Source organism: Dasypus novemcinctus, chromosome 1 (assembly GCF_030445035.2).
Source record: "Dasypus novemcinctus isolate mDasNov1 chromosome 1, mDasNov1.1.hap2, whole genome shotgun sequence".
In the NCBI taxonomy this organism is placed as follows: domain Eukaryota; kingdom Metazoa; phylum Chordata; class Mammalia; order Cingulata; family Dasypodidae; genus Dasypus; species Dasypus novemcinctus.
Genome location: NC_080673.1, coordinates 193,746,896 through 193,773,421, shown reverse-complemented (window position 1 = coordinate 193,773,421; position 26,526 = coordinate 193,746,896). Strand labels below are relative to the sequence as shown.

At 43.9% G+C, this 26,526-nt stretch overlaps 1 protein-coding gene across 2 annotated transcripts in view; it reads left to right on the top strand.

Moving 5' to 3' along the window:
• BST1 (bone marrow stromal cell antigen 1) overlaps positions 1 to 20,927 on the top strand; it is a 55,180-nt gene extending 34,253 nt beyond the window's left edge. For both annotated transcript variants that reach the window (XM_058300738.2, XM_012523994.4), the window contains exons 4-9: positions 1,504 to 1,586; positions 8,309 to 8,385; positions 8,718 to 8,810; positions 11,885 to 11,971; positions 12,740 to 12,799; positions 20,149 to 20,927. In XM_058300738.2, coding sequence (XP_058156721.1) covers positions 1,504 to 1,586; positions 8,309 to 8,385; positions 8,718 to 8,810; positions 11,885 to 11,971; positions 12,740 to 12,799; positions 20,149 to 20,254 — 506 coding nt within the window. In that variant the 3' untranslated portion in view covers positions 20,255 to 20,927. The remainder of the gene's footprint in view (positions 1 to 1,503; positions 1,587 to 8,308; positions 8,386 to 8,717; positions 8,811 to 11,884; positions 11,972 to 12,739; positions 12,800 to 20,148) is intronic.
• Positions 20,928 to 26,526: the final 5,599 nt, after the last annotated feature.

Here is a 26,526-nt window from a genome sequence, read left to right as displayed (position 1 = left end):
TCTCCCTGGGAATATAAGATCATATTTATATTTTTTCTTATCCAGGTATGCTTTTTTTGGAATTTGCAGATATTACTTGTGAAAATAAAATACTTTTAAAGAAGAGAATTCCACAAGTAGATAGCTGATAATGAATAATATGCACCAATAGTTTGTAGTCTAAAATCAAGACAGTATAAAATTGGCAAATACAGAAATTACTGTGAGGACAAATACCACCTTAATCTCTAGCTGTCTGAAGTGGTGGAAGGAGTACTAGGAAGCTAGCCATTTAGCTTTACTCCTCTCTGCCCTGTACCAGCAGTGGTACCTCTCTGAGGCTCGTAGATCTCTGAAAAATCAGGATATTGGCCAGCAGAGATGATTGCTTGACATATTGTCAAATCTCCAAGTAAAAGAAGTAATTCTATAGAAATCTGTTCCTCTTTTTTTTTTGTAGAGGTTTATTTTACTTATTTATGTCTCCCAACTCCCCCCCCCCCCCATTGTTGTTTGCATTTGCTGTGTTTTTTCGTTGTGTGCTCATCTTCCTTTTATTATTATTTTTAGGAAGCACTGGGAACCAAACTCAGGACCTCCTGTGTGGGAGGGAGGTGCCTAATTGCTTGAGCCACCTCCACTCCCTGCTTTTTGTGCTCTCATTAGGTTTTTCCTTCTTGTGTCTCTTGTTGCATCATCTTGTTGTATCAGCTCACTGTGCCAGCCCATCACGTTGGCTCACTGTCTTGCTTGTCTTCTTTAGAAGGTACTGGGAACCCAACCTGGAATCTCTTGTGTGGTAGGCGGGAGCTCACTTGCTTGAGCCACATCCACTTCCCCCGTTCCTCTTTTAAGTTATGCAGTTCTTTTTCCATTTGAAAGGACACTCCTTGAAAAGGTTACAGATTGCCAAATTTGTATCACCCCTGTAGCACATCATTCCCTTAAGGAAGTACAAATTTTGCCCTGGTTGGGGTAGTTGCTGGAATAATTCACCCATTACCACTTTCTCTTTTCTTTATAGAGCAAACGGTGAACACATCTCATTGTAGATATGTTTCATTATGCCCTTAATATTTTAAAATTTAATACAATTTATAGTTTTCATATTTTAATCACATAAAGATTATATTTTCTGGTAAGCATTATCACTTTCTTAGTCTGATTTTCTTCTTGTGTTTACTTCAAAGGCCAGAGCTAACAATCAGATTTTTGGAGGAGGCGCTTCTCCCAGTGAAGCAAATTTCCCTCTCTTCCCTCGAGCTCCAGTGGAGCTGCTAAGTGGTCAGCCAGGCTCAGTGCTTTGCCCACTGCTTGGTTCTCTGCCTTCCTCACGTTCATGCCCAAGCAAAATGACAAAGAACTTCTTATCATGGATGGGTGGTCACTCACCAGTTCCTTGTGGAGTGGTGAAGAGGACTGAGAATGTTAAATGTGTGCACATTGTGCAGAATGCAGGCTAATTACATTTTGTGGTGGTATATCATCTCAGAAATGAATTGTGCTTATCCATTTCCCCCTTAGGGCTCGATTACCAATCTTGTCCTACATCACAAGATTGTGAAAACAATCCCGTGGATTCTTACTGGAAAAGGGCATCCATCCAGGTAAGCTGGGGAGGGGTGGCTGCTTGGCCAGATGTGCATGTAGGAGCCATGGATATGGAACAGAGACTGTCCCCTGGGCCACCTTCTGACTTCTCTGAGCCTCAGTTTCCACATTTGCACCATTCTCTTTCATTCTTTCAACTCTGTAAGGTTGTGAGGATTTAAGGAGAGAAAGTACTTTATGCTGCACTTGGCATGGAGAAAACGTGCAGTGAATTTTACCTATAGATGAGGATTTTAAATAGCTGCTGTTAGTGTTATTTCTATTGTGTAGTGATTACAGTTACTATTTTAAGCCGAGGTGGTGTTGATTAGTATATTGAGAAGGGGTAACCCCTGCTTTATTGAAGACCCTGGGACCCCTGAGAAAACTAGATGTGGGTGTCACAAATGCCCATGAGACTGATGTCACTGGGAGAGGAGGTGATGGAGACCAATGATAAGCTGGAGACGCGGAAGTGGTCCCCCTTCAGGAAGGTCTGTTCCTCAAGAACGTTGTCACTGGAGTTGAAGGTAGCTATCAGTAGCTATGAAATGCCAGTGACTAGAATTTACATTCTCTATCACAAGCTTAGACCAGAAATAAAGAGGATACAGTCCTTAGCTCAGTGCCTGGCCAAGAGCTGTCTAGCATCACATGTTAGCTGTGTTGACCAGGAGGCAGGTGGTCTTCAGAGTCCTTCCAGCCAGCCCCAAAACCACCCCCCTTTCAGGACCATCCCTGCTCTTTTGGCCCTGTCTTCTAGTCTGGATCCCCAAGTGTCCCCTGGGTCCCTTGTTAGTCAGGGTGAGGGGTCTTCAGTCAAGTCCTCTGCTGTGCTGCAGTTGGGAAGGGGGCTAGGCAGGGAGGGCCTGCTCCTGGCAAAAGGCCCTCAGTGGGTTGCTCTGCTCTCCTGCCAGCATGGGCTGGGTCACGCAGAGTGCTCTGCTTGCTCCCACTACTAACAGGTTTCATCTTGAGGGCAGGCTCCAGTCCACTGGTGACTGCCAGAGCCCCTCATTGAGGCTTGGGAGGCTACAGAGGTCTTGTCACCTGAACGTGAAAGCATAACAGTAGCTCAGATATGATGTCCACATCATATGTAAGGGAACCGCATGTTCTGTGCCGATTTGCCTGGCCTTAAAGTGTGTGCCCCAGGCTACCACTTTTATCATGGGAATCTAATAATACTGCCTGCATTTTTCAAGCCCTTAGAATATGCTGGGTAGTCCGAGCATGAGGTGAGGTAGCATAGTCTTGTGATAAAGAGAGGGTTTGAGTCCTGGCAGGTAAGTACTCAATAAATGTTAATATTACTGTTATTAATGATTTAATCTTTACAACAATCCTATGAAACATGGACTTGTATTACCTTGTTTTACTGATGGGAAAACTGAGGCACAGAGAGGACTTCAAGTAACTTAACCAGCGTTACAGAGTACAAAAGTACAGGAGCCGGGATTTGAAACCAGCCATTGAGCTCCACTTGGCTAAGCCCAGCTCTGTGTATTCCAGTGCAGCACAGTGTTCCCTTTCATTCTGGTACAAACTTTTAATAAGGGAAATTATATTTTCCAATAGTATTCAGAGCTAGAGATTTGGGAATTCTTCTGGACCTATCTCCCTTGGGAATTTCAGGGGTTGACTTATATTCCCAGATGGCTGCCTATTTATTTATTTATTAAAATTTATTGAAATATATCATGTATACATAAACATACATAAACAATAAGTGTATAATAATTGTGAGCTTACAAAACAAACATATGTAACATCTCACCCTAGCACCAATAACTTACATTGTTTTTAAACTTTTTAAACTAATGATTAAAGAGCATTGTCAAAATATTACTACTAAACAAAGTAGTTTTCCCCTAACCAATCTGATTGTTATTATTTTTATATCATTTATATATGAACATACATAAACAATTAAGTGTATAGTAAAAGTTGTGAACTTACAAAGCAAACATGCATAACATCATACAGGGGTCCCATACATCAACCCTCCACCAACACCTTGCATTGTCACGAGACGTTTGTTATAAACTATGAAAGAACACAGTCAAAATCTTCCTACTAATCATAGTTCTTATCTTACATTTGGTGTGTTTTTCCCCCAACCCACCCTATTATTATTATTTTAAAATATTTTTTTATGGAAGAAGTTGTGAACGTACAAAACAATCATGCACATGTGCAGAATTCCCAAACAAACCCCTCCATCCACGCACCGCAATGTGGTGTGTCATTTGCTACAGATAAAATAATATCATATGATTGTTAGCATGTCCATAGCGTACATTTCACTCACATTTTCCATACTGCCCCAGTATCAACACAGTACCTCTTCTGCATAGATGCAAGAATATTATATCATTACTACTAACCACAGTCCATAGGTCACTCCAGCTGTATTTTTTCCATGCTTCTCCACATTCCCATCACCCTGCAGTAGTGATATACATTTGTTCTAGCTAACAAAGGACACTCTTACATCTGTACCATCAACTACAATTCTCACCCACATCTTGGTTTACTGTGCTATCCAGTTCCTAGATTATTCTCAAGCATTCTGTCAAGTGGCATTTATATAACTAGACTACCATTTTCAGTGACATCCCCATTTATAAACTAGCTGTTACTCACTGTGTGTTACCATCCACCCTATACATTTCCACAATTTTACAGGAAAACTAATTAAAACTTATGCACACATTAAACATCAGTAGTCCACTCAGTCCTTCTCTTATCTCCTTTAAGAATCTACCACCTACCACCAGGTCTTGATATTTTCCAATAATGTCTTCTAGAAGTTTTATGGTTCTTGCTTTTATTTTTAGTTTTTGATCCATTTTGAGTTAACTTTTGAATAAGGTGTGAGATATGGGTCCTCTTTCCTTCTTTCAGCTATGAATGTCCAATTCTTTCAGCACCATTTGTCAAATGGATTGTTCTGCCTGAGCTGTGTGAGTTTGACAAGCTAGTAAAAAATCACTTGACCATACCTGTGAGGGTCTGTTTCTGTACCATAAATTTGGTTCCATTGGTCTGGTGTGTCTGTCTTTAGGCCAGTACCATGTTGTTTTTATCACTATAGGTAGGTATTATGATTTAAAGTCTGGAGATGAGGGTTTACTTTTCCTTTTTATGATGTTTCTGGCTATTCAGGACTCCTTACCCTTCCAAATAAATTTAATGATTGTGTTTTCAAGGTTTTTTTTTTAATGCTGGTGGAATTTTTATCAGGATTGCATTAAATCTGTATATCAGTTTGAGTAGAACTGACACCTTAATGATATTTAGTCTTTCAATCCATGAGCATGGAATGTTCTTCCAGTTATTTAGGGTTTTTAAAAAATTTTTTTTATCACTGAGTTTCAGTTTTCTGAATACAAGTGCTATACATCATTGGTTAAGTTTATTCCTATTGAGTTTTATCTGTCGTATTTTATTTTCACCACTCTTTTGACACTTTTAGTAACTTTTATTGAAATAATCTTCATTTCTAGACTCTCTTCCAGGCCCCTCTCTCCTGTCTTTCTCTTCAGGCTCTAGCACACCCTTTAGTATTTCCTGAAATTCTGGTCTCTTGCTTAGAAATTCTCTCAGTTTCTGTTTATCTGTGAATATTCTAATCTCACCCTCATTTTTGAAAGACAGTCTTGCTGGATATAAGATTCTTGGCTGGATGTTTTTCTCTTGTAGTATCTTAAATATATCAGACCACTGTCTTTTTGCCGCCATGGTTTCTGGTGAGAAAACAGCACTTAATCTTATTGGCTATCCCTTATATGTTATGCATTGCTTTTCTCTTGCTGCTTTAAGAATTCTCTCTTTGTCTTTGGCCTTTGACATTCTGATGAGTATGTGTCTTGGATTTGGCTATTTGGATTTTTTCAGATGGGAGTATGTTGTGCTTCTTGGACAGGGATATCTATGTCCTTCAATAGGAAAATTTTCTACCATTATTTCTTTAAATATTCCTTCTGCCCTTTTTCCCTTCTTTTCTCCTTCTGGGACACCCATGACATGTATGTTTGCACACCTTTTGCTGTCATTTAGTTCCCTGAGACCTTGTTTAATTTTTTCCATTCTTTTCTTCATCTGTTCTTTTGTATGTTCACTTTCAGAGGCCATTTCTTCAAGCTCACCAATCCTTTCTTCTGCTTCCTCAAATCTGCTATTATATGATTCCAATGTTTTTTTAATTTCATTGATTGTACCTTATTCTATGTATGCTTTCAAATTCTTCTTTGTGCTCATCCAATGTCTTAATATCCTTAATCTCTTTAGCCATCTCACTGAATGTATTAAGGAGATTTGTTTGAACATCTATGATTAGTTGTCTCAACTCCTTTATGTCATCTGGAGGCTTATCTTGTTTCTTTAACTGGGTCATAGCTTCCTGTTTTTTGGTGTGGATTGTAATTTTTTGTTGGTGTCTTGGCATCTGGCTTACTAGAGTATTTGTTCTGGGTGCAGTTTTTCTCTTTAGTTTAGGGCTCCCTATCATTTCTCCCTTGCTGGTTGTGCAGTGGGAACCATGCATGTAGTTGGTGCTCTAAGCTGTGAAGCTGCCTTGCTCAAGCTACCATCATTGCACCAGGGACCAATGAAGCTTCTTCCAACTTTCTCCTTTGCCAGGGGTAGGGACAGTGTCACAGCTATGTGGGATAATCCACATGCAGGCCTAGACTGTAGTTGCCCAGAGAGACTAATGACCCTTCACATCCCTTTCTCCCCTACCTGGGACAGGGATGGAGCTGCAGGTATGGGCAGCAATCTATGCAGTGCAGGTCCAAGATGACTGCAGCTGCCCTGGTAGACTTCTGATTTTCAGTCTATGCCAGCCAAAGTTACCTGCAGTTACCTACATGGGCTGGTGCAGGGCTCCTCAGCCTCTTCCCCACCAGAGGTGTGGCTGAAGCCTAGGCTAGGGCTGCAGGCTGATGTACAGGAAAGAAACTGGTTCCTGCGGACACCGAGAGTTTCAGTCAGCCTGGCTTCCCCTCAGGCTGGGGGCGGGGTCAGAATGGAGGCTCCTGGGCTCTTTCTGACTTGGGCTGGTTCTCACTTCAGCTGTTCCCAGGGTTATCTCTTAGCCAGCCAAGTCTCCCAATCAGTAGCTGAAATCGGCAGCTAACCATCTGCTCCTCCCCTGTTTCTGGGAAATGGAGCTTCCAATTCCCGTCACAGAGCAGCTCCCGGGGTGGCTCCTGCCACCAGGGTAGGATAGTCAGCGACCCCGGCAGCTTGGTGGGTAATTTCCTGGAGAGGCTGGCGCAGGTCCCCGCAGCTTCCTCCCTGCTGGAGGTGCACTGGGCCTAGGCTAGAGCTGCAATATGATCTGGATGGGAAGAAGCCGGTCCCCACCAGCACTGGGATCCTCAGTCCGCCCCGCTTCCCTTAGTGCCAGGCACCGGGTTAAGATGGCGGCTCCCGGCCTCCTAGTGACGTGGACAGGCTCAAACTTTAGCTGTTCTTAGGATTATACTGTAGCCCGCTGAATTTCCTCATCATGGCTGAAATTGGTGCCCAACCGTCTCTTCCGCCCCCGTTTTGGGAAGTGGAGCTTTCAATTCCAGCCGCGGAACAGCTCCCGAGGTGGCCTGTGCCTCCAGTGGAGGATGGGTGCTGGCCTCCGGGCGTGGAGCCTCTACTTATGAGTCTCCTCTGCAGATGGGCAGTCTCCTCCTCCCACTCCTTCAAAGACATTGCAGGATGCTCTTCTGGCCTCCTGGAGGCCCCAAACAGGTGCTTCAGCTAGCTCCAGAGAGCTCTGGGTGTTTGCTAACTGCCCTGTAGCAGGAGCTGACTCTAGGAGCTCCTTACTCTGCTGCCATCTTGCTGGTCGTCCTTCTGCCCATTTATTTTTAACATAAATGCTCATTCTTTGTCCATATACTCTTGCATTTTGCTTTGGATGTAGCACTTCCAGTGCTATTACAAATCCTTTGTAGACTTTTATTAATGACTGGTTAATATTTCAGACATACATTACTATGCTTTACTTACCATTCCCTTGATGTTGAATATTTTAGATTGGTCCCAATATTTCGATTTTACAAATGATGCTGCAATACACATCTCTGTGCACAGTGCTTGTTGTGGTCCTTAATGCTGCTTACCAGATAGACACTCCTGGCTTGTCTTCTGAGCACTGGGTAGGTTTGTATTCCCCTGCCTCCTTGAAGTTAGCTGCGGCCTCGTGACTCACATTCACCAGTGAAATGTGAGCAGAGTGACCTGTATGACTTCTGGGTGGCAGCCTTAGAACTGGTATGTGATTTGCCACTTCCCCTACCATGGCTATAAGTGACTTTGTAGGTGTAAAGACTTCATCAGCCTGGGTCCCAGAGCAAGACATCTGGAGTTACGCCCCAAAGGATCTGTGACAAACATGTACTATGAGCAAGAAATCACTCTCTGTTGTTTAAAGCCACTGTGATTTGAGGTCGCTTGTTACGGCAGCAAGACCTTGCCCAAAACAATGCTGTATGTTTTGTGTTATTTTCTTAGGATAGATTCTCAAACATGAGATCTTAATTAAGGGTTTTTGGTATTGCAGAATAATCTGCTTTTCAAAAAAGTTATACCAGTTTCATCGTAACCAGCCATATGAAATAACAATTCACTCTTTCCTTCCTATAGAAAGATTCTCAATTTGAAACAATTTCTCATTTCATAGGTGAAAAATTGCATCTCTTAATTTTCTCAAAATCCTTGTTTCTCCTTGCAGTATTCCCTGGACAGTTCTGGGGTGATCCAAGTCATGCTGAATGGTTCAGATCCGATGGGGGCCTATCCCATCAAAGGGTAAGGAGAGCAGTACCAGCAAACACAAAGAGAATACCAAAATGTTTAGTTAGTTGTTTTGGGTGGTGGGTAAAGAGAATTGCTCTGATCCCCAACCCAGTGCTTGCTTTTGTAATTTTGAGAAAAGTAAAACAATCGAATGAGCTGGGGAGCAGAGCCATGTCTATACAGTTGTACCATTAACAGCTGATGAATGCATGAGTGAAATAAGAACCTGAAAATAAGGAACTAGAAAATCTAAAAACTTAAAAATAATGTGTAAACAACTTAGCAGCAGAAATGGGAAGAGTATCTTATTGCTTCAGGGCTTCAAGAAATTCTTTGTTTCTCAGTTTTTTTGCAGACTTTGAAATTCCGTACTTACAGAAGGATAAAATCACACGAATTGAGATTTGGGTTATGCATGAAATCGGGGGACCCACCGTGTAAGTTACACTGCTCTGGATGATGAGTAACTGTGCAAACATGCTTTCCGTGGGGTAATGTAGCCTTCACTGTTTCTCATGTTGTGGGTAGAGGAAGACAGGCTTGACTTTTTGGGAAGGCCGCTTAGAAAGACTGAGCCCAGAGAGAAAACCTTCATCTTTATCCAAGGTACTCCTCTCAGCCAGGGAAAAGTGTTCCTTTCTGGGTGACCTGGGCAGCTTTGGGTAGGAAAGCTCCTTAAACACTGGCGCGGGTCAGAGGCAGTGTCTCCGTCTGGTTTTCTGAAACCAAAGGCCTTCGCCAGGGCTTTCCACTCAGCACCAGCGCAGGGACTACGTGATGAAGGCATTATTCTCAGAGAGCAGCCAGCTCCACAGTTGGGTCTCACTGGCCTAGGAAACATTTAAGATCATATTTTTGGGGAAATAATTTGAGTTTATGTATTCATTTCCTAGGGCTTCCATAACGAATTACCTACCACAAACTCGGTGGCGTAAAACAGAAACTTACTGTCTTACATTTCTGGAGGCTAGACATCCAAAAGCAAGGTGTAGCAGGGATGTGCTCCCTCTGAACATTTTAGCGGAGAATCCTTCCTTGCCTCTACTAGTTTCTGGGGTTTTCTGTCAATCCTCAGCGTTCCTTTGCTCACTCCAGGCTCTGGCTCCATCTCTGTCTTCACATGGCCTTCTCACCCGTGTGTCTCACTCTCTGTGTCTTCTCTCCTCTTTTAAGAAGGACACCAGTCCTATTGGATTAAGGGCCCGCCTTACTCACCCTAACTAATTACAGCTGCAGCAATTCTATTTCCAAATAAGGCTACATTCGGAGCTGCTGAGGTTAGGACTGCAACATGCCTTTCGGTGTAGATGCAATTTAACCTTTGTATAAATGCAAGCTTGAACTTGTCCTTCTCAGCAGTGAAGGGCACTGCTGGCCCAAACTCAAGATAAAAAGCCTTAAACTCACTTGGTTAAGAAAAAAGCCAATGAGGCTCCAGAGTAGGTAAAGCTGGGGGGCTGTGTTGGACCTTTAGAGACATCCTGGGCTTTGGGCCTTCGGGACAGTGATTCTACATGGAGGAAAGTATTGCCAACCCCAATGAGTGGATGTGCTTGCTATACAAGGTGTGTTCCTGGAGGACCTTGGCCAATTCCCCTTTTCCGGTCCCAGGTCCCTCTAAGACTTACCATACAATGAGTGTTATTTTTTCCTATCTCTTGGGCGATATATTCACAACTACTTATTATGGAAGTTGTTCCAAGAGCTCCATTACTTTTCACAGAGGACAAATTATACTTACTGTAGCATGGAAAATATTGTGCATTACCTTATTTCAGTGAGAACTTGTTCTTTGTCTATAAATTATGCTCACTTGTTGTTTTAATGTCCCTATGCGAGAAAGTTTGTCTTTAAACCTACCTTGAATGAGATAAGGAAATTCCGGTGAATGTCATCAACCCAGCCCATCATTTCTGCTGCAGGAGAGGTTATAAAAGGAATCGGAACACCTTCCCTCCTGGTTGTACATTTGTGCCATGAGCAGATCCCTACCCAAGAAAGTGGAGGTACTGAACTGCTCAGACTTGAGGGGAAAGAATCTCACAGGAAGCTGAACACGACCCGGTCAGTAGCTGGTGGTCTTTAGCATGGCTTAGGCGGCTCCTATTCAGGGAAACAGCAAAATAACCCATTGACTGATCTCCTATGTTCAGGAGCCCTGAAACTACCATGCCATTGCTTACTAAAAAGATTTCTAAGGTGTAAGCTTTTAGCAAGGTTCTAAGACATGGTGCCAGGCAACACCTTGCCCTCTTCATTCCTGGAATGCTTGGGATTCCACCTCTTCTGTGAAAACTCCCTCCAATTGCCTGTGATCGCTTCCTCCCTGTACACACCCTCTCGATTATTTTGTGCAGTGGGGGGACTGTTAACCTTCCCACTGCACAGCAACTCGCCTGCTTATCAACCACATCTGCTGTTTCTACCTCTGTTTGCCTTTACAAAGTCTCCCTGCTTAATTATGACCATCATGAGGGCAAGAATCACTGTTGATAGTTGATAATCACTGTTGAAAGTCTAGGGTGGGGAGCATGGGGGCGCAATTTGGCAAGGTATATCAGGAGAGCCTTAAAATGAATTCCTTCCCTTTGTGCCAGAAATTTTACTTTCAGGAGTTTATGCTAAGGAAACAAATAATTAAGGATATGTACAGAGGTGAAGCTTCAACATGACTTGATGTATTATGAATAGCACTGAAGTGTAGAAATCAGCCCAAGTCTTCAAAATAGGGGACTAGTTACAGGAGTTAGGGTATGTTTATGTAAGAGAGACCTTGCTGAAACTAAAATAATGGTAAAGAGGTATAGATAGATAGATAGATGATATGGGAAAAAACAGAAGGCAAAATACAGTTAACTCCATTGTATGACTAAAATGTTATTTTAAAAAATCTTGTGTGAGTAAATATAGAAATAAAACTCTAGAAGGATATGTTCCAAAATGTTAGTTTTTTTCTTTTGACTATCTGCATTTTCCTATCTATCTATCTATCTATCTATCTATCTATCTATCTATCTATCTATCTATCTATCTATCTACCTATCTATCTATCTATCTTTTTTTTAGAAGGTATCAGGGTTTGAATCCAAGACCTTATACATGGGAAGCAGGCACTCAACCACTGAGCTATACCCGCTTCCCTCTAATATTTTTTGATTTGTATGTTTTTGTTGTTACTTAGGCTTAACATAAATAGGACGGGGCAGGGCTTGAGTCTGACTCGTTTACCGTATGTTAAGGAGGTTGGCGCTGAGCACCGTGCTGGCCCCCAGGGGTCCTGAGCAGAAGGCGTTCACGGAGGGGTGGCCCAGTCCCTCGTCAGCATGTGGCCCCACGACTTCAAGCCCACGTTGGGGCATCAGCGCTTTCCTGGGTGCACTGCAGGGTTACCGGAAGCAGCTCTGGCTATCCTCAGGCCACTTGATCAAAGAAAGTTAGTTAACCCGGAAACAGAAACAACTTCCTCTTCCTCCTCCTTTCCACCCCTTTGTTTATGTTTGTTTTTTTAAAGGGAATCTTGCGGAGAAGGTAGTGTGAAAATACTGGAAGAGAGACTGGAGAAAATAGGTTTTCAGTACAGCTGCGTTAACGATCACCTGTAAGTGGTATCTTACGGTCAACCTGCATGTTCAAAGGCGGGCGTTGAAAGGGCTTTGTGCTGCAGGCCTCGGGCCGGTGCCTTCCGGGTCGTCTCTGGGGGCTGGGCAGGGTGCCTTCCCGCCAGGGTTCTGCCTGGTCCCACCCGCTTCTGTGCAGGGTCAACTACAGTGACTGCCCCGGGCAGTAGCACTGTGTCATTTTGTGCCTGTTGGGTTTCTCCTCCCCTTACTGTGGGGTGAGTGGCCTGAGAACCAGAAGGGTGTTTTGGATCCCCACGCTGACTGTCGGGCCCTTGCCCATAAGAGGTGCTTTATGCTCTGGGTGGGGGGTTATTTGAGATGTTGCTTACAGGCAGGTGCAGCTTGTCCCGCCTGAAGCTACCACTTAGAGAGCATCAGTGCAGCCAGGCATGTTTTGTGCTCCTATTCAGAAGTTACTGGGGCTTCCCTGACTCTTGGGGGTTTAGATAAGCTTGGCTCAAACCCAGGGACAGTCTCATGCCCTCCCCCGAACTCTGAGAATTCCTGACCGTGCTGCCTCCAGCTTCTCTCTGCCTTAGTCCCTAAGGATTGCCGCCTGCCTGGTCCACAAATGCTGGCCAATATTTTAAAAATAAATAAGTAGTTTGTGTGTTCTTCGAGGACAGAAACTTTGTATCCCCCAAACCCTGCAGGCACCTCATAAATATTTGATGAATAAAAGTTGTTTCTATAATCCCTTAAAAAATCCAGTAATCCCTTAAATAATATTGATTTTATTTCTATAGCCCAGTGAAGCTCTTAAAGTGCGTGGACCATAGCACTCATCCAGACTGTGCCTTAAATTCGTAAGTAAATGGCTTAGGCCAAATCTCTCTTCTTTCCCAGGATAACCAGTCCTTGCATTTATGAAACACTGGTGATGTATATTATGATTTTTTACACCACACCCTAAAGTGCTGGCAGCCGAGTAAGGTTTGTACTGTGCTTCTCTCAGTCTCTCTGAGCCACTGGGTTCCTGTGAATTTGACAGACACCTGCTGGCCTGAGCTGAGTACTGCTGAACCTTCGGAGCAGAGGCTGTCCTGAGGCCATCCACTCCTCCAGCTGTATTGCTGCAGCAGAAATTTGCGGTGTGGGACAGCAGGAGGACCTTTTAAGATTAAATTAAAATTAATTTTATTTTTTAATATTTACTTAACAATTTACAGAATTTACCAATTCTGTATACCCAACAAGCAAAAACCCCTCATCCTCATTCCCCCATTCCCTGCTAACCTCCGATCTACTTTTTGTGTCTCTGAATTTCCTATTTCTAGATAGTTCATAAAGGTGAAATTATACAGTGTTTATCCTTATGTGCCTTGCTTATTCCACTCAGCACAATGTTTCCAAGGTTCATCCATGTTGCAGCATGTTTCAGAACTTCATCCCTTCTTGGAGCCAGATAATATTCCATTGTGTCTATGTACCAGGTTTTGTTTATCCACTCATCTGTTGATGGGCACTTGGGATGTTTCCCCCTTTGGCTGTTATGAATAATGCTGCCGTGAACATTGGTGTACAAGTATCTATTTGAGTCCCTGCTTTCCTGTTCTTTGGGTATATTCCTGGGAGTGGAATTGCTGGGTCATAATGTAATTCCATAGTTAACATTTTGAGAAACTCCCATACACCCAGCTTCTGGTTGCTCTCTGTGGCTTCTTTTTTTTTTTAAAGATTTATTTATTTATTTATTTCTCTGTGTCCCCCTCCACCCCGCCAGTTGTCTGCTCTCTGTGTCCATTCGCTGTGTGTTCTTCTGTGACCGCTTCTATCCTTATCAGCGGCACCAGGAATCTGTGTCTCTTTTTGTTGCATCATCTTGTTGTGTCAGCTCTCCGTGTGTGTGGCGCCATTCTTGGTCAGGCTGCACTTTCTTTCGCGCTGAGCAGCTCTCCTTATGGGGCACACTCCTTGCGCGTGGGGTTCCCCTACATGGGGGACACTCCTGCGTGGCAGGGCACTCCTGCGTGCATCAGCACTGCGCATGGGCCAGCTCCACACGGGTCAAGAAGGCCCGGGGTTTGAACCGCGGACCTCCCATGTGGTAGGCGGGTGCCCTATCCATTGGGCCAAGTCTGCTTCCCTCTCTATGGCTTCTTGTTCTGCGTCCAGCTTTGTTTGCTTTAAGGACTGCAGCTGAATTGGCATAAGGTCCACCACATTCAGTTTGGGCATACCTCAACTCATGACGTGTCTAAGGGTCCTGTTTACAAATTGGTCACACACATAGGATTGGAGGCTAGGACCTGAACATGCCCTTTGTGGAGCTATGATTCAACCCCCAGTAGGTGCAGTTGTGGTTGTTTGGTTATTATAAACAATGTTGAAATATAATCCTTGCTTATATATCTTGAGCTCTTGTGCAAGCATTTGTGTAGGATAGATAAACAGAAATGGCGTTGCTGGGTCAAAGGGTGTATGTATTTTAAAGTTGATAGGTTCTGCCAAATTTTGATATGTTTCAAAAAGTCGGTACCAGTGTCCCCTCCCACTGGCAGTATCCATGTGTGTTTCAGTATCTGTATCTGGACCTGGACCTGTATCTATAGCTAATCTTAGTTTTATGGGTAGTCCATGGTGCTTTATTTTTGTTTTGATTTTTGATGGCAGAAAGATTTCTGATGCTGCCACTTGAAATCTCTTACATTCCTTTCCTTCCCGCTATAATCATATTCTTCTTGAGGACCCAGCCCTACTTGTCCCTTCCTCTGTAAAGCTTTCCTGATCCCCCAGGTAGATTTAAGAACTCCTCTGTGCTCCCAAGATCTTCATACATAACTGATTACAGCACTTAGCTCATTCATTCTGCACCGTCTGCCTCACTCGATTTGGAGAGTGCATCCACTTCTTCTTTGTGTTTCTCATAGCAGTTGCATGTAGTAGGTGCTCCATTCATGCCTGTATCCTCAATTCTTCCATCTCCAGGGGGAAGAACTACTCTGTCTGGGCCTCAGCAGTCATGTATCACATCTGGATCTTTATTCTTAAACCTCTTCCTATGATGTAGAGAGAGAGAGACTGCTCATCATTTCTGCTTAGCTCTCCTTCCTTTCTTCATTTGGTAACAGGATCCTGAGTTGTAGCGGGCTCAGGACTGCCAAGAATGAAGCCTGCACTTCTAGCCTCCCTGGCCGTTGTGGCCAAGTGATGCTGGCAACTTCTGGGTCAGGCTCTTAAAGGAAGGGCATTCCCTTTCTGCTGTCCCACCGGCTGGTGTCTGTGCCTGGAAGATGTGTTGGTCAGCGTATTTTACTGGGCCCGGCAGAGCAAATGACCGAGGGAGGCCCGGAGCCACCGGCACAGCCCCGGACAGTTACTGAGAGGACAGACACCCTGTCTTGTCTGCACCACTGTGATTTAGGGTTATTTTTTTTTTACAGCAGCCAAACTTGTATCTGACCAAGACACATAGGTTCCATTAGCCTCATTTTGGAGATGAAGACACTCCAGGAAGTTCATGAATGCCTGGCCCAAGACCACCCAGCCAGGGAGGGCAGAACCAGGATGTGACATGATTCTGAGAGGCTTTCAGGACTTGGCTGGCACCTCTGTGCTCTTCTGACCATTGCCAGCGTGTATACTTGGAGCAAACCTCCCAGGTGGGGGTGGGTGGAAGTGCTCTCCCACCCTGTCCCCGAAATCTGCATTCGTGTTCTAGGACCACAGAACAAACAGCCACACACGGCAAGGCTCAGGAAAAGCAGAAATCCAGCCTCTCCCCGCCCAGGAGGCCGGAAGCCTGAAATGCAGGTGTCGGCAGGGCCCGCTCACTGGGAGGGCTCTAGGGAAGGCTCCCTCCTTCCCCTCGCAGCGCCTGGCCGCCTGGCGGTCGCTGGCCATCCTTGGCTTGCAGCGGCCCCACTCTGCGCTCTGTCTTCACATGGCCCATGCTCATTTCCTGCTGCACTTGGCAGCACATCTGGACACCTCTCACAGGAGACAGGGAACTTTCAATGGATCTGGATCTTAACTTTTTCCCCCTGTAAATCCAGTCCCCCGTGCACTCCTGCTACTCAGATGCCTTCCACGGTCCCCATGACTGAGTCCAGGCTTCGAGCCTGGTGCTCCGGGTCCTCCGTTCGCTGTCCGAACGTGTCGGCAACACCTCACCGTGAGCTTTCATTTCAGGCCTGGGACGAGCCTCGTCCCTAAAGGCTTCCGGTGCTTTCCCGCCCCTGGCGGCACGGCTGAGAGCACTGCGGTCGGAGTCATCTGATGGAGATGTGGCAGTTCTCTCGTCCCCCAAACTGAGGATAATGGTAAACACCTCACAGGCTTGTTGTGAGGGTTAAATCAAAGAAAGTGGGTGGAAGGGCCCATCCTCCCTTTGAGCCTGAGTGAGACCCCCCCAGGGGCTGGGTGCAGAGTTCAGGTTCCCAAAGTCCAAAGGAGAAGTGCATCACAGTTCTTTACTGCAGGGCGGCGGACTTGGCCCAGTGGTTAGGGTGTCTGTCTACCGCATGGGAGGTCTGTGGTTCAAACCCCGGGCCTCCTTGACCCATGTGGAGCCGGCCCATGCACAGTGCTGATGCGTCCAAGGAGTGCCCTGCCACACAAGGGTGTCCCCCGCGTAGGGGAGCCCCATGCGCAAGGAGTGTGCCCTGTAAGGAGAGCCGCCCAGCGCTAAAGAAAGTGCAGCCAGCCCAGGAATGGTACCACACACACGGAGAGCTGACACAGCAAGATGATGCAACAAAAAGAAACACAGATTCCCGTGCCGCTGACAACAACAGAAGTGGACAAAGAAGATGCAGCAAATAGACACAGAGAACAGACAACCGGGGTGGGGGAGGAAGGGGAGAGAAATAAATAAATAAATCTTTAAAAAAAAAAATTCCTTTACTGCAAGCATCAGACACCAGCTCCTGGTAGTTCAGAAGAAAGAGGATGTATTAAAGGATTCTAGGGTGCTCATCGAGTCTTCCTGGGAGAGCCAGAGAAGCTGCACTGAAGGCTATGCCAAAGTCCCACCCAGAACTGCTCCAGCGGAGATGCCACCACAGCCTCTCTGGGTACAGCACCTTCGAGAGCACCTGTGAAGCAGGCAGCTGTGGAGCTTGCACCTGCAGGCTTGCACATGTGAGGCTGCATGCACCTATAATGCGTGCCCTGGTGATGCTTGTGTCTGAATGCTTGCACTTACAATACTCGCACCTGTGGTGCTTGCTCTGCTGATGCTAGAACCTCTGCTACTGCTACCTCTCGAAGTTGATGTCACAGGTGCCAACATGGCTAGAATGGATCCCAGGTGGCACCTACTGCTTTGTGCCACTTTGCTCACAATTCAGAGTCTGGCTTGGCACATCTGATTGGTTGAGCTGTGTCCAGGTGTTTGTTTGAGGCTGGAAAAGTGGAGCATCTACTTTAATATGGTCTCGTGGCTTTAACTATCGCTATGCTCTAAAATTAATCTCTCTAATCCAGGCCCTCTTCTGAATGCCACCCTTGAATACTCTACACTCTACAGTCTTCTTCTTGTTTTCATTTGGATGATTAATAGATGTCCAAAACTGAACTCCTGAACTTACCCCCTAAATTTGGCCTATCATAGTCTTCTCCATCTCAGCACCCACCTTTCCTGTGTGGGAGCTGAAAATCATTGAGTGATCCTTGACTCTGCCCTTTTTTTCTCACCCCTACTCAGAAAGACTTGTTGGCTTGACTTACAAAAGAGGAACTACAAACAGCAAATAGGAGAAATTATTCAATCACCCTAGTAATAATGAAATACAACTTAAACAAATTGTCATTTTCCTTTGGTAGACCTTAACAAAAATTGCAGGAAAGTATTTTAAAGGTGATATCCACTGCTATCAAGGGTGCAGTGACACTGATCCTCTTAAAAGCCAATGATGCCATTGGAAATTGGTAGAATGCTTTGGGGAAATAGTTTGACAATATGTACTGAGTATGAAAATATTAATAATCTTTGAATAATAAAGACATTCATAATATTTGACCTAATGATCCTACTCCTGGTACCCTATTCTAAGGAAATGATCCAAAATGTGGGCACAGACTATCTACTCAAAGATGTTCACCAAAGCATTCTTTATGGTACTGAAACCTTGGGAGCTAGGATTAAATATCCAAAGACAAGTAAATGGTTACAACAAAGGTGGTATGCATAATGGGATGGAAGAGAATGTAGCTACTTAAAATGATGGTAGGATAATCATATGGGATCCTCATGATAATCATATAGGATCCTCATGAAAAACTTAAATGAAAATATATGTCATAATATTGCCCCAAAATTCAACAGTCTGATAATCTTCAGTACTGGTGAGGATATGAGAGAACAGGTATTCCTGTTAATTATTAAAATAAAGGTTCCGTATATGAGTTTGGGTCAAAGAGAATTATCTGATCTCTCATTTGCCCAGAAGTCTGTGGCAAAATGCCTCCCAGGCCAAGGAGACAGGAATGCCAGCCTCTACTTGTGTATAGAAAGTGGGGTGAAGAGCTTATTATACTCTGCAAAGGTTAGGAATGGAATAAACAGGTGTTGACATGAATTCAGCCCACATTAATAGTTTTGCACTAAGTTTAGGAACAATCCGAATGTTTGGATATTTAACTTATTTGTAACATTTTGAAGAAATTAGCATGTAAGAATAGCTGTTGCATTAGCCCTGTGATTCCAATATATATGTAACTACAGAGTAATGACTTTAGAGTTTTTAGTTGAAAGTTATAAGAAAATTTTACTGTTTGTAACCAGCATGGGGATTTTGAAGAAAATCAAGATTAAATTTTATAAATTTAATAGAGTTAAGCATTAGGAGAGGATTCACTTATTTATAAGAATTTTAAGTATTTAAAAAGAAAATTAATATTTTAAACTTAAGTTTAACATAACCTAAACTAACTTAAATTTACAACATTCAAGGGAATTTGAATTGCAAACCCCCTTAAAAGTTATTGTCAGAGTACACTATGTTTTTAAGTAGAAGAATACAAATCATAATTGAATAGAAAATTGAAAGGCAAAATTTTAAAGTATTTAAATTAAATAGGTAAATTCATTTTTAAATATAAAGTAACTGCAAAAAGTGGTTTGCTTCTGTACGTAAAAGCTGCCCTCAAGCACAAACTCACATTGACATGAAAAGCTTGTAAGGCTAACATGTAAGTGGCAAACCAGTGCATAGAATGTGAACTCAGATGCGTAAAGCAAAGGAAAGCAAAACTGTGTTTACTCTTGTGCATAATTAGGGATGGAAATGGTAGAAATGGGTCCAGACTGCCAGCTGTAGTTACTTCTAAATGTGAACTGGAGGGAAACCGAAGGGAGACTCTATTACTGTGTTTAGTTGTTTTATTTGAAAATTTAAAGGTAAACATGAATGCATTCTTGTATCAATTACTTAAAAGCAAAAGAAAAATTCTGTCAATTTTGAGCAAGACAAGTGGGGGACGGTACCTGAATCAGAAGTGCAGTTGTAAAAAATGTCCAGCAGGAGGAGCCCTAGTATAAGTTTGTGGGCTGAGGAAGCTTCTAGCAAAAAGGAGGTCTCCTGGGAAGTCTATTCCAAAGGAGTCAGGAACCTTTAAGGACTAGTCTAGCCCCAGGGGATGAGTTTCCAAGCCAACATTACATTGTTTCACAATTTTTAACCTTTTAGTCAGTTTAAGACAATCCAGTCATTTCTATATCAAAAAACCCTGTGGTCAGACCCTGTTTGCTGTCGCATGCCTTCTCTCCGTGCCTTTATGCCAGGACAGGAATTTCTTCACAGGTTAAACCCTGCTGATGCAATGCACATCAGCAGCGAACTGGCTAAGTTAAGGGCACAACCATTCAATAAGAATACTCAGCAGCAGAGAGGAAGAATGAACCTGCTCCACACAGTATGGACATACGTCCCAGATAGGGTGTTAGGTGTGAGGGAATAAGCAAGTTGCACATTCCATTTGTGCTTAAATAATAGGATAGTTGGATGTGTGTATCACATTCCTGGAGGGATCCCTCAAGCCATCAGTGGTGATCCTCTATGGAACGTGGGAATGGGGAGGCTAAGAGACGGGTCCTTTGCACTTAATAACATTCAGTGCTCTCCAAGGTTTCCTCCAGTGTGCATATGTAGTTTTGAAAGGAGGCACCACGCACTGACACTGACAATTTCTCTCTTTCCCTTTTAATTTGCAGGGCGGCAGCGTCTTTTCAAAGGGAAGTCCAGTCCCTTTATGAAGAACCAGAAGCCGGCCTTCTAATTCCTCTTTTGGTGGCTTTGGCTTCAGGCGCTCAAATGTAGCTGAAATCCATCCAGCCGTGCTGCCCTAGGGGCTTCCAGCCCTGCAAAGTTGTCCTCTGGCTCTGTGTGTACCAAGTGATTTGCTGGCTAAAGAAGCTTGTTGCTGGGGAAAAAATACCCTGCAACTTTAAAAAATATGACACACATGCTCAATTTCAGAAACAAGAGGTTAATCTAATCCATAAGACTTAAAGCAAGTAATTATTTTTTCTTATTTTTATAGTGGTACGGAGCAGTGAAACACAGACTCTGTTATATGATCAAATATTTTTAGAAAATTCTAATTTATATTTTTTCATACTCCCCAGCAATGGCACACTGCATACTTACTGATAGCTTAAGACTTATACGCACTGTATAAATTTATGTTTTTTTGTTGGATCATATTGCCACACATACAGGATATCTGTGTGTTTCTCTTTTTCTGGTTATAAAAGTAATGAATGTTCATTGGAGAAAATCTGAAAAATATAAAAAAGTAAAAAATCAAAAATAGAAGTCATTAAGACCACCATCCAATGCTAATTCCTTTGTCTTTAGGTTTATTTTCTTTCCTTTTGCTCATTTATAATATGTGTTTATTATGCAAAGAATACATTCATATTATAAGTTGTTAAATGATCTAAAAAGATAATTGAATTATACAATAAACATTTTTATCCTATTTCTCACATTTACTGCTGACATCTTCCTAAGTTCTTTGAAAACATGACTTATTTTAAGTTCATATACAGTGAAATTTACTGATTTTGGTGTACAGTCCCATGTGTTTTGACAAATACATAGATTCATGAAATTGCAACCACAGTCACGATGCAGGACAATTCCATCATCGTCCCGAATTCCTGCTGCCCCTTTGTAGACAACCCCTCCCCCAGCCCTAACTCCTGACAATCACCCATTCTGTTTTCTATTCCTATAGCTTTGTATTTTCCAGAATGCCGTATAGATAGAATAGTGCAGCCTTTTGAGCCTGGCTTCTTTCACTCAGCAGAGTGCGTTTGAACTGCATCCATGTTGTTGTGCGGATCCATAGCTGGTTCCTTTTTATTGTTGAGTAGTGTTGCACTGGATAGATGTGCCACAGTTTGTTTATCCATTTTCAAGTTGAAGGACATTTGGGTTGGTACAGAAGATCTTTAGTAGTCAAATGATATTCCTTCCTGTTGATGCACTAAACAATATGTGAATAGCTCCCTATTGCTGAACATTTCCCCCCGTTATAAGTAACCCTTAAACAAATGAACGCTCACCACCGACACCTTTCTGTTGTTGCTCCTTGGCCAAGCTGAAGCGTGTGCCTGTCATCCTGGATGGGCACTGGCTGGTTCTCAAACCTGGGTGGCTGACAGGTGGGCCACGGGCGCTCTTTCCAGAGAAAAATTCTTTTTCTCAGGAGAGAAAGAGAATTGTCCAGGTGTGGCGCTCAAACCTGCAGCTCTGAGAATAGAGCTCTTTTTTCCTCCTTGCCGGCCCTCTCTCTTCTCTAGGTGAGGCACTGTGGACTCACTGTAACACTGGGAAACTGTAAGTGCGATGATCATTGTGTACAACATAATTTTTCAGTTCCACCTCCTGAATATCTCGAGATCATTTCAGATATTGCCTGGGGCTGGCCTTGGTCTCTCTCACCAAGAACGATGCAACAGCTCCCTCTGTCTTCCCCCTCTTTCTACTCTGATCCCATCTTATCTCCCACCATTACCCTTTTCTTTTGGGGTCTGCATGCCAGTTGCCCTGCCCCATGTTCATTCCAGGGGTTGTCTCCACTCTGGCAGGAGAGGCCAGGCTCCTTGACTATCGTCATCAGCCACCCTCATCACCACCACCACGATGGCCACAGCTAGCATTTATTGAGTTCTTACCATGAACTAGGCACAGTTATAAATGTTTAAATGAATGATTTGATCCTTGCACTAATAATCTGATGAGTCAGTTATTGCCATCCTTATTTTGCAGACAAAGAAACTGAGGCTTGATGAGGTTAAGTAACTTGTCAAGGTCATAAAGCTAGTAAATGGAGGTGGGACTGTGAAACCAGATGAATTGTCTCCAGAGTTGGGATGCTTTACCATCTACTGAACTAAGTAAGGGTGCTAAGGACCCACCTGGGATTCTGGTACAGCACCATCTGCTCCCACTCACTCATTCCTCTTTACGTTTTCTCAGTCTGCTTAGATTTCCAACACTGCTACCCATGTTCCATTTATGTTTTGCTGCTCCCTTGCATTTTGACACATGTATCAGCCTCACTTGTCCCCAAACCAGGCTTCCCGCTCATCTCTACTTGGATCTCCCCTTCCTTGCCTCAGCACATTTATGAGCATCCACCAGGTTGACATGCTTCCACTCCTCCTCTAACCACCTCGGCACTTAGATGGGAACTAGAATTTTGCAGGTCCATGAACAACTAGAATCCTTCCAGGTGTTCCTAGGAGCATGGGGTTTTGCCTGTTTCAAGATCTTTCTTTTAGAAAGCTGAGCTTCCATGGGATTTCAGAGAAACCTGGGTCTGTGGATGAATCATGGGGTGTTTTATTGGCATCACAAAGCCCTCTGACATGCAAGTCATGCTGTAGTTGTCTTACCTTAGCTCTAAAGTATTCATTTGACCAAGGTTTATATAAAAAGAAAAAAAATGCTTCTGCTTTGTGAAATTTCACCGCCAGTTCATTCCCTCTACCATTTACTCACCTTGACAACCCATACTCCATGAGAAGCAGTGGGCACTATAAAGAGAAGCAAGGTAAGTGAGCTTGCCAAAGCATTTATTCCCAATTCAACCTTGGGAATTTCATCATTTTTTCTTCCTGTATGCTCTTGCATTATCCTTCCATGAGCTCTGATAGGTTTCCAGAAGAATCCAGACTTTACTAGATACCTTGTGATTAAAGATACCACTTGACTCCTGACCTCTTCTGACCGTGTTTAGCAACAGTAAATTAGACAAGTGTCCAAACAACAGCATAAATCCTCCCAGTAAACTGGAGCCCGCCCTCAGAAGGGTCACATGCTTGGTCCAATGCTCTGCTGTAGCCTTCTTTAAATTCTTAATACTTTTGGAACAAGGGGTCTGTCATTTTATTATGTACTGGACCTACAAATGATGTTGCCAGTCTTTTCTTTTTTTCTTTTTTCTCCTTATTTTGCTGATTTGAGTCAAAGTAAAACTTTCCAAGGAAAAGGAATTTTATTTTGGCTTAAGTGACTTTCTTTCTTCAGCAGTTTTACTGAGGTATAATTGATATAACAAACTGCATATATTTAAAATAGTTTGGCATGTGAAATCACCAGCACAATCAAGATCATGATTACCATTATCTTCTCCAAGGTATCTGTTACCTCCAGAAATTTCCTCCACTTCTATCACCATAGAATAGTTTGCATTTTCTAGAATTTGATACAAGTGGAATTATATGGTATACTCTTTTGCAGGTGCTTCTTTCAGCAGCATTTTGAGGTTCATCCATGTTTTCACATACCAATAGTTCACTTGATGACAGTCTCCCAGTGCTTTATTGGGAGCCAATAAAGACGTCCTGTGGTGGAAATTGGTTGGCACCTCTTAAGAGCACCATTTCAGATGCCTGGGGAATGTCTTATCTTCTCAATCCCACTTCCCTAAGAAAGAAAGTAGCCAAGTGATTTCCCAGTCTCTCTTGCAGCCAGGTGCATAAACTTCCTCAATGAGATGCACATGCCCGAGATTCTTCTTCAGAGGAGGGAGACGTGAAGATGGAGACTGGCCTGGGTTTAGCCTGGAGAGAGGGCAAAAGGCAGTGGAGAGGCTGTTGGTGCAGGCTGGGGTGATGGTGCCCAGGGATGGGCTCGGGACTTCTGCTAGGCAGTTTGGCACTGTCATTTGGACAGAGTGCCTCGTTGTGCAGTCTCAACGCTCCATTCCCTGGCTCTCCTGGAGACAACAGGTACTTTCTGCTTTACCTGGCTGGAGTGGGCTCTGTTCTTGGCAGTGAGAGCCATGACTGACAACTTCTGCTTTCCATTCTGCTTGAAGCCCTTCCCAGCCAAGGCAAACTCAGCCATGTCTCCACATTTTGGCAATTTATGGGCTTTTCATTGGGAAAGGAGGACATCCCCATGTGAAACGATGACTTCTGCCAGTGAGCTGTGTGAACAGGCCGTCTGTGGGCTTGTCTGCTTCCCAAGGCAGTGGCGACCCCCTTGCTGTGCCCACTGGTCCTTCCCTGTAGCTGTATCCAGCAGCTCTGGGTGTGAATCACTTTGCACTTCAGCTGCTAATGGCTTGAACCACCGTCTCTTACAGGAATCCCAGAGGCCATTCTCAAAAGGGCACGGGTAGAGTGGATTATGTATCTCAATTTAAGCATGTTCTTTTTTTTCCCCATCATTAAATGCTGTACAATTTATTGGTGTTATTGTTGTAGTGTAACGGTATGATTTTTTTCCTCCTTTTTTTATAGCAAATTTTTATTGTCTTTTTAAAAAAGATACATAGATCACACAAAATGTTACGTTAAAAAATATAAGAGGTTCCCATATACCCCACACCCCACCCTCCCACTCCTCCCACATCGGCAACCTCTTTCATCGTTGTGGCACATTCATTGCATTTGGTGAGTATGTTTTGGAGCACTGCACTGCCGCACCGCATGGAGTATAGTTTACATTGTAGTTTACACTCTCCCCCAGTTCATTCAATGGGTTATGGCAGGATATATAATATCACTGCATCCAGTCTTTTAATCTGCAGTCCTGTGAGTGTGAACCCATTGTAAATAGGAGCTCTTGAAGATGTTATCTGAGTTAAGGTGCCGCCCAATGGAAGGAGTGTGGGCCTTAAACCAGATTGTTGGAGTTCTTTATAAACAAAAGAAATTCATGCATAGAGAAAGCCAAGGGGAGGAACTGGAAGCTGGAAATCAACAGAACCCAGGAGAGAAAGGAGAGGACATCTCCATGTGATGCAAGGCAGGGATCCAAGCCATGGAAAGCCCAAGATCACCAGCAGCCAGTGCCAGAACGCCACCATCTTTGGGGAGAAAGCAGGCCTTGCCCATATCCAGGTTTTGCACTTCTTCTCACTTCAAAACTGTGAGTCAATAAAGTCCTGTTGTTTAAGCCAACCCATTGCGTGGTTCTTGCCATAGCTGCCTGGCAAGCTGCAACCCATTGCGTGGTTCTTGCCATAGCTGCCTGGCAAGCTGCAACCCATTGCGTGGTTCTTGCCATAGCTGCCTGGCAAGCTGCAACCCATTGTGTGGTTCTTGCCATAGCTGCCTGGCAAGCTGCAACCCATTGCATGGTTCTTGCCATAGCTGCCTGGCAAGCTGCAACAGGCCCTGATGCCCAGCCAGCTCTGAATGCTTCACAGCTCACCCATTCTCCACTTAACCGCCCTATATCTTAGAGGATTTGACCACACTTACCTACAAAATTATCTGGGCTCAGAATGCTCTATCTTCTGCCAACCCCTCCCCGCATGTGTCCCACACACCTTTGCTGGTTACTTTCTCTTCCTCATTTGGATCTCAGCTCAAGGGTCATCTCCTCCCTGAAGCTTTTCCTGATCACCATCCACAGTCTAGGTCAGTTTAGAACTCTTTTCTCTATTTCAATCTGAAATTATACATTTGTTAATGGTCTGTATTCACCCACTAAAAACAAGGTCAGAGATCAGAGGTGCCTTTAACAATATTTACTCATCATTATGGCAAGGCCTGGACCAATCGAACAGACACCCGCCTGCCTAATCAGGAAAGACACTAGCTTTAAACCACTGGTAAGCCATGCTGGTGGGTATCAGTGGCAGTTCCAGCAGAGACTGGTCTGAATTTGCTCGTTATTGTATCTTCAGCACCTGGTCCGAGACTTGGCACATAATAGATGCTCAATAAATATCTGGTGAATGAAAGATTGTTCTCTGTTGTTGGTCTATACCCTCAGATCTTAAATTTGTTCCACAGCTTCCTTGGGCCTCATGCATTGGACCTTCTGACACTTCCCAGCAAGTCCTTCCCAGGATATGGACAGCAGTCAGTTGCCCTTGAGAGGCAGGGTGTTGTAGGCCCCTGTAGTAGGGCATAGGAAGTTGGTTGGAAATGAGGTCAAGCTCAGAAGGGTTAGGGAATGGACGGTATGAAGCACTAAGAAGACCTGGCATGCAGCACGATGTGCATTTGGTGTAGCCACTGTGTGTATCGTAGGAGTGGTGTTGGCTTTTTAGAGCAGCTGGGGCCAGCAGGGCACCATCTAACCAGAGTTGCTTTGTACCCAGGCGTGCCCTACTTTCT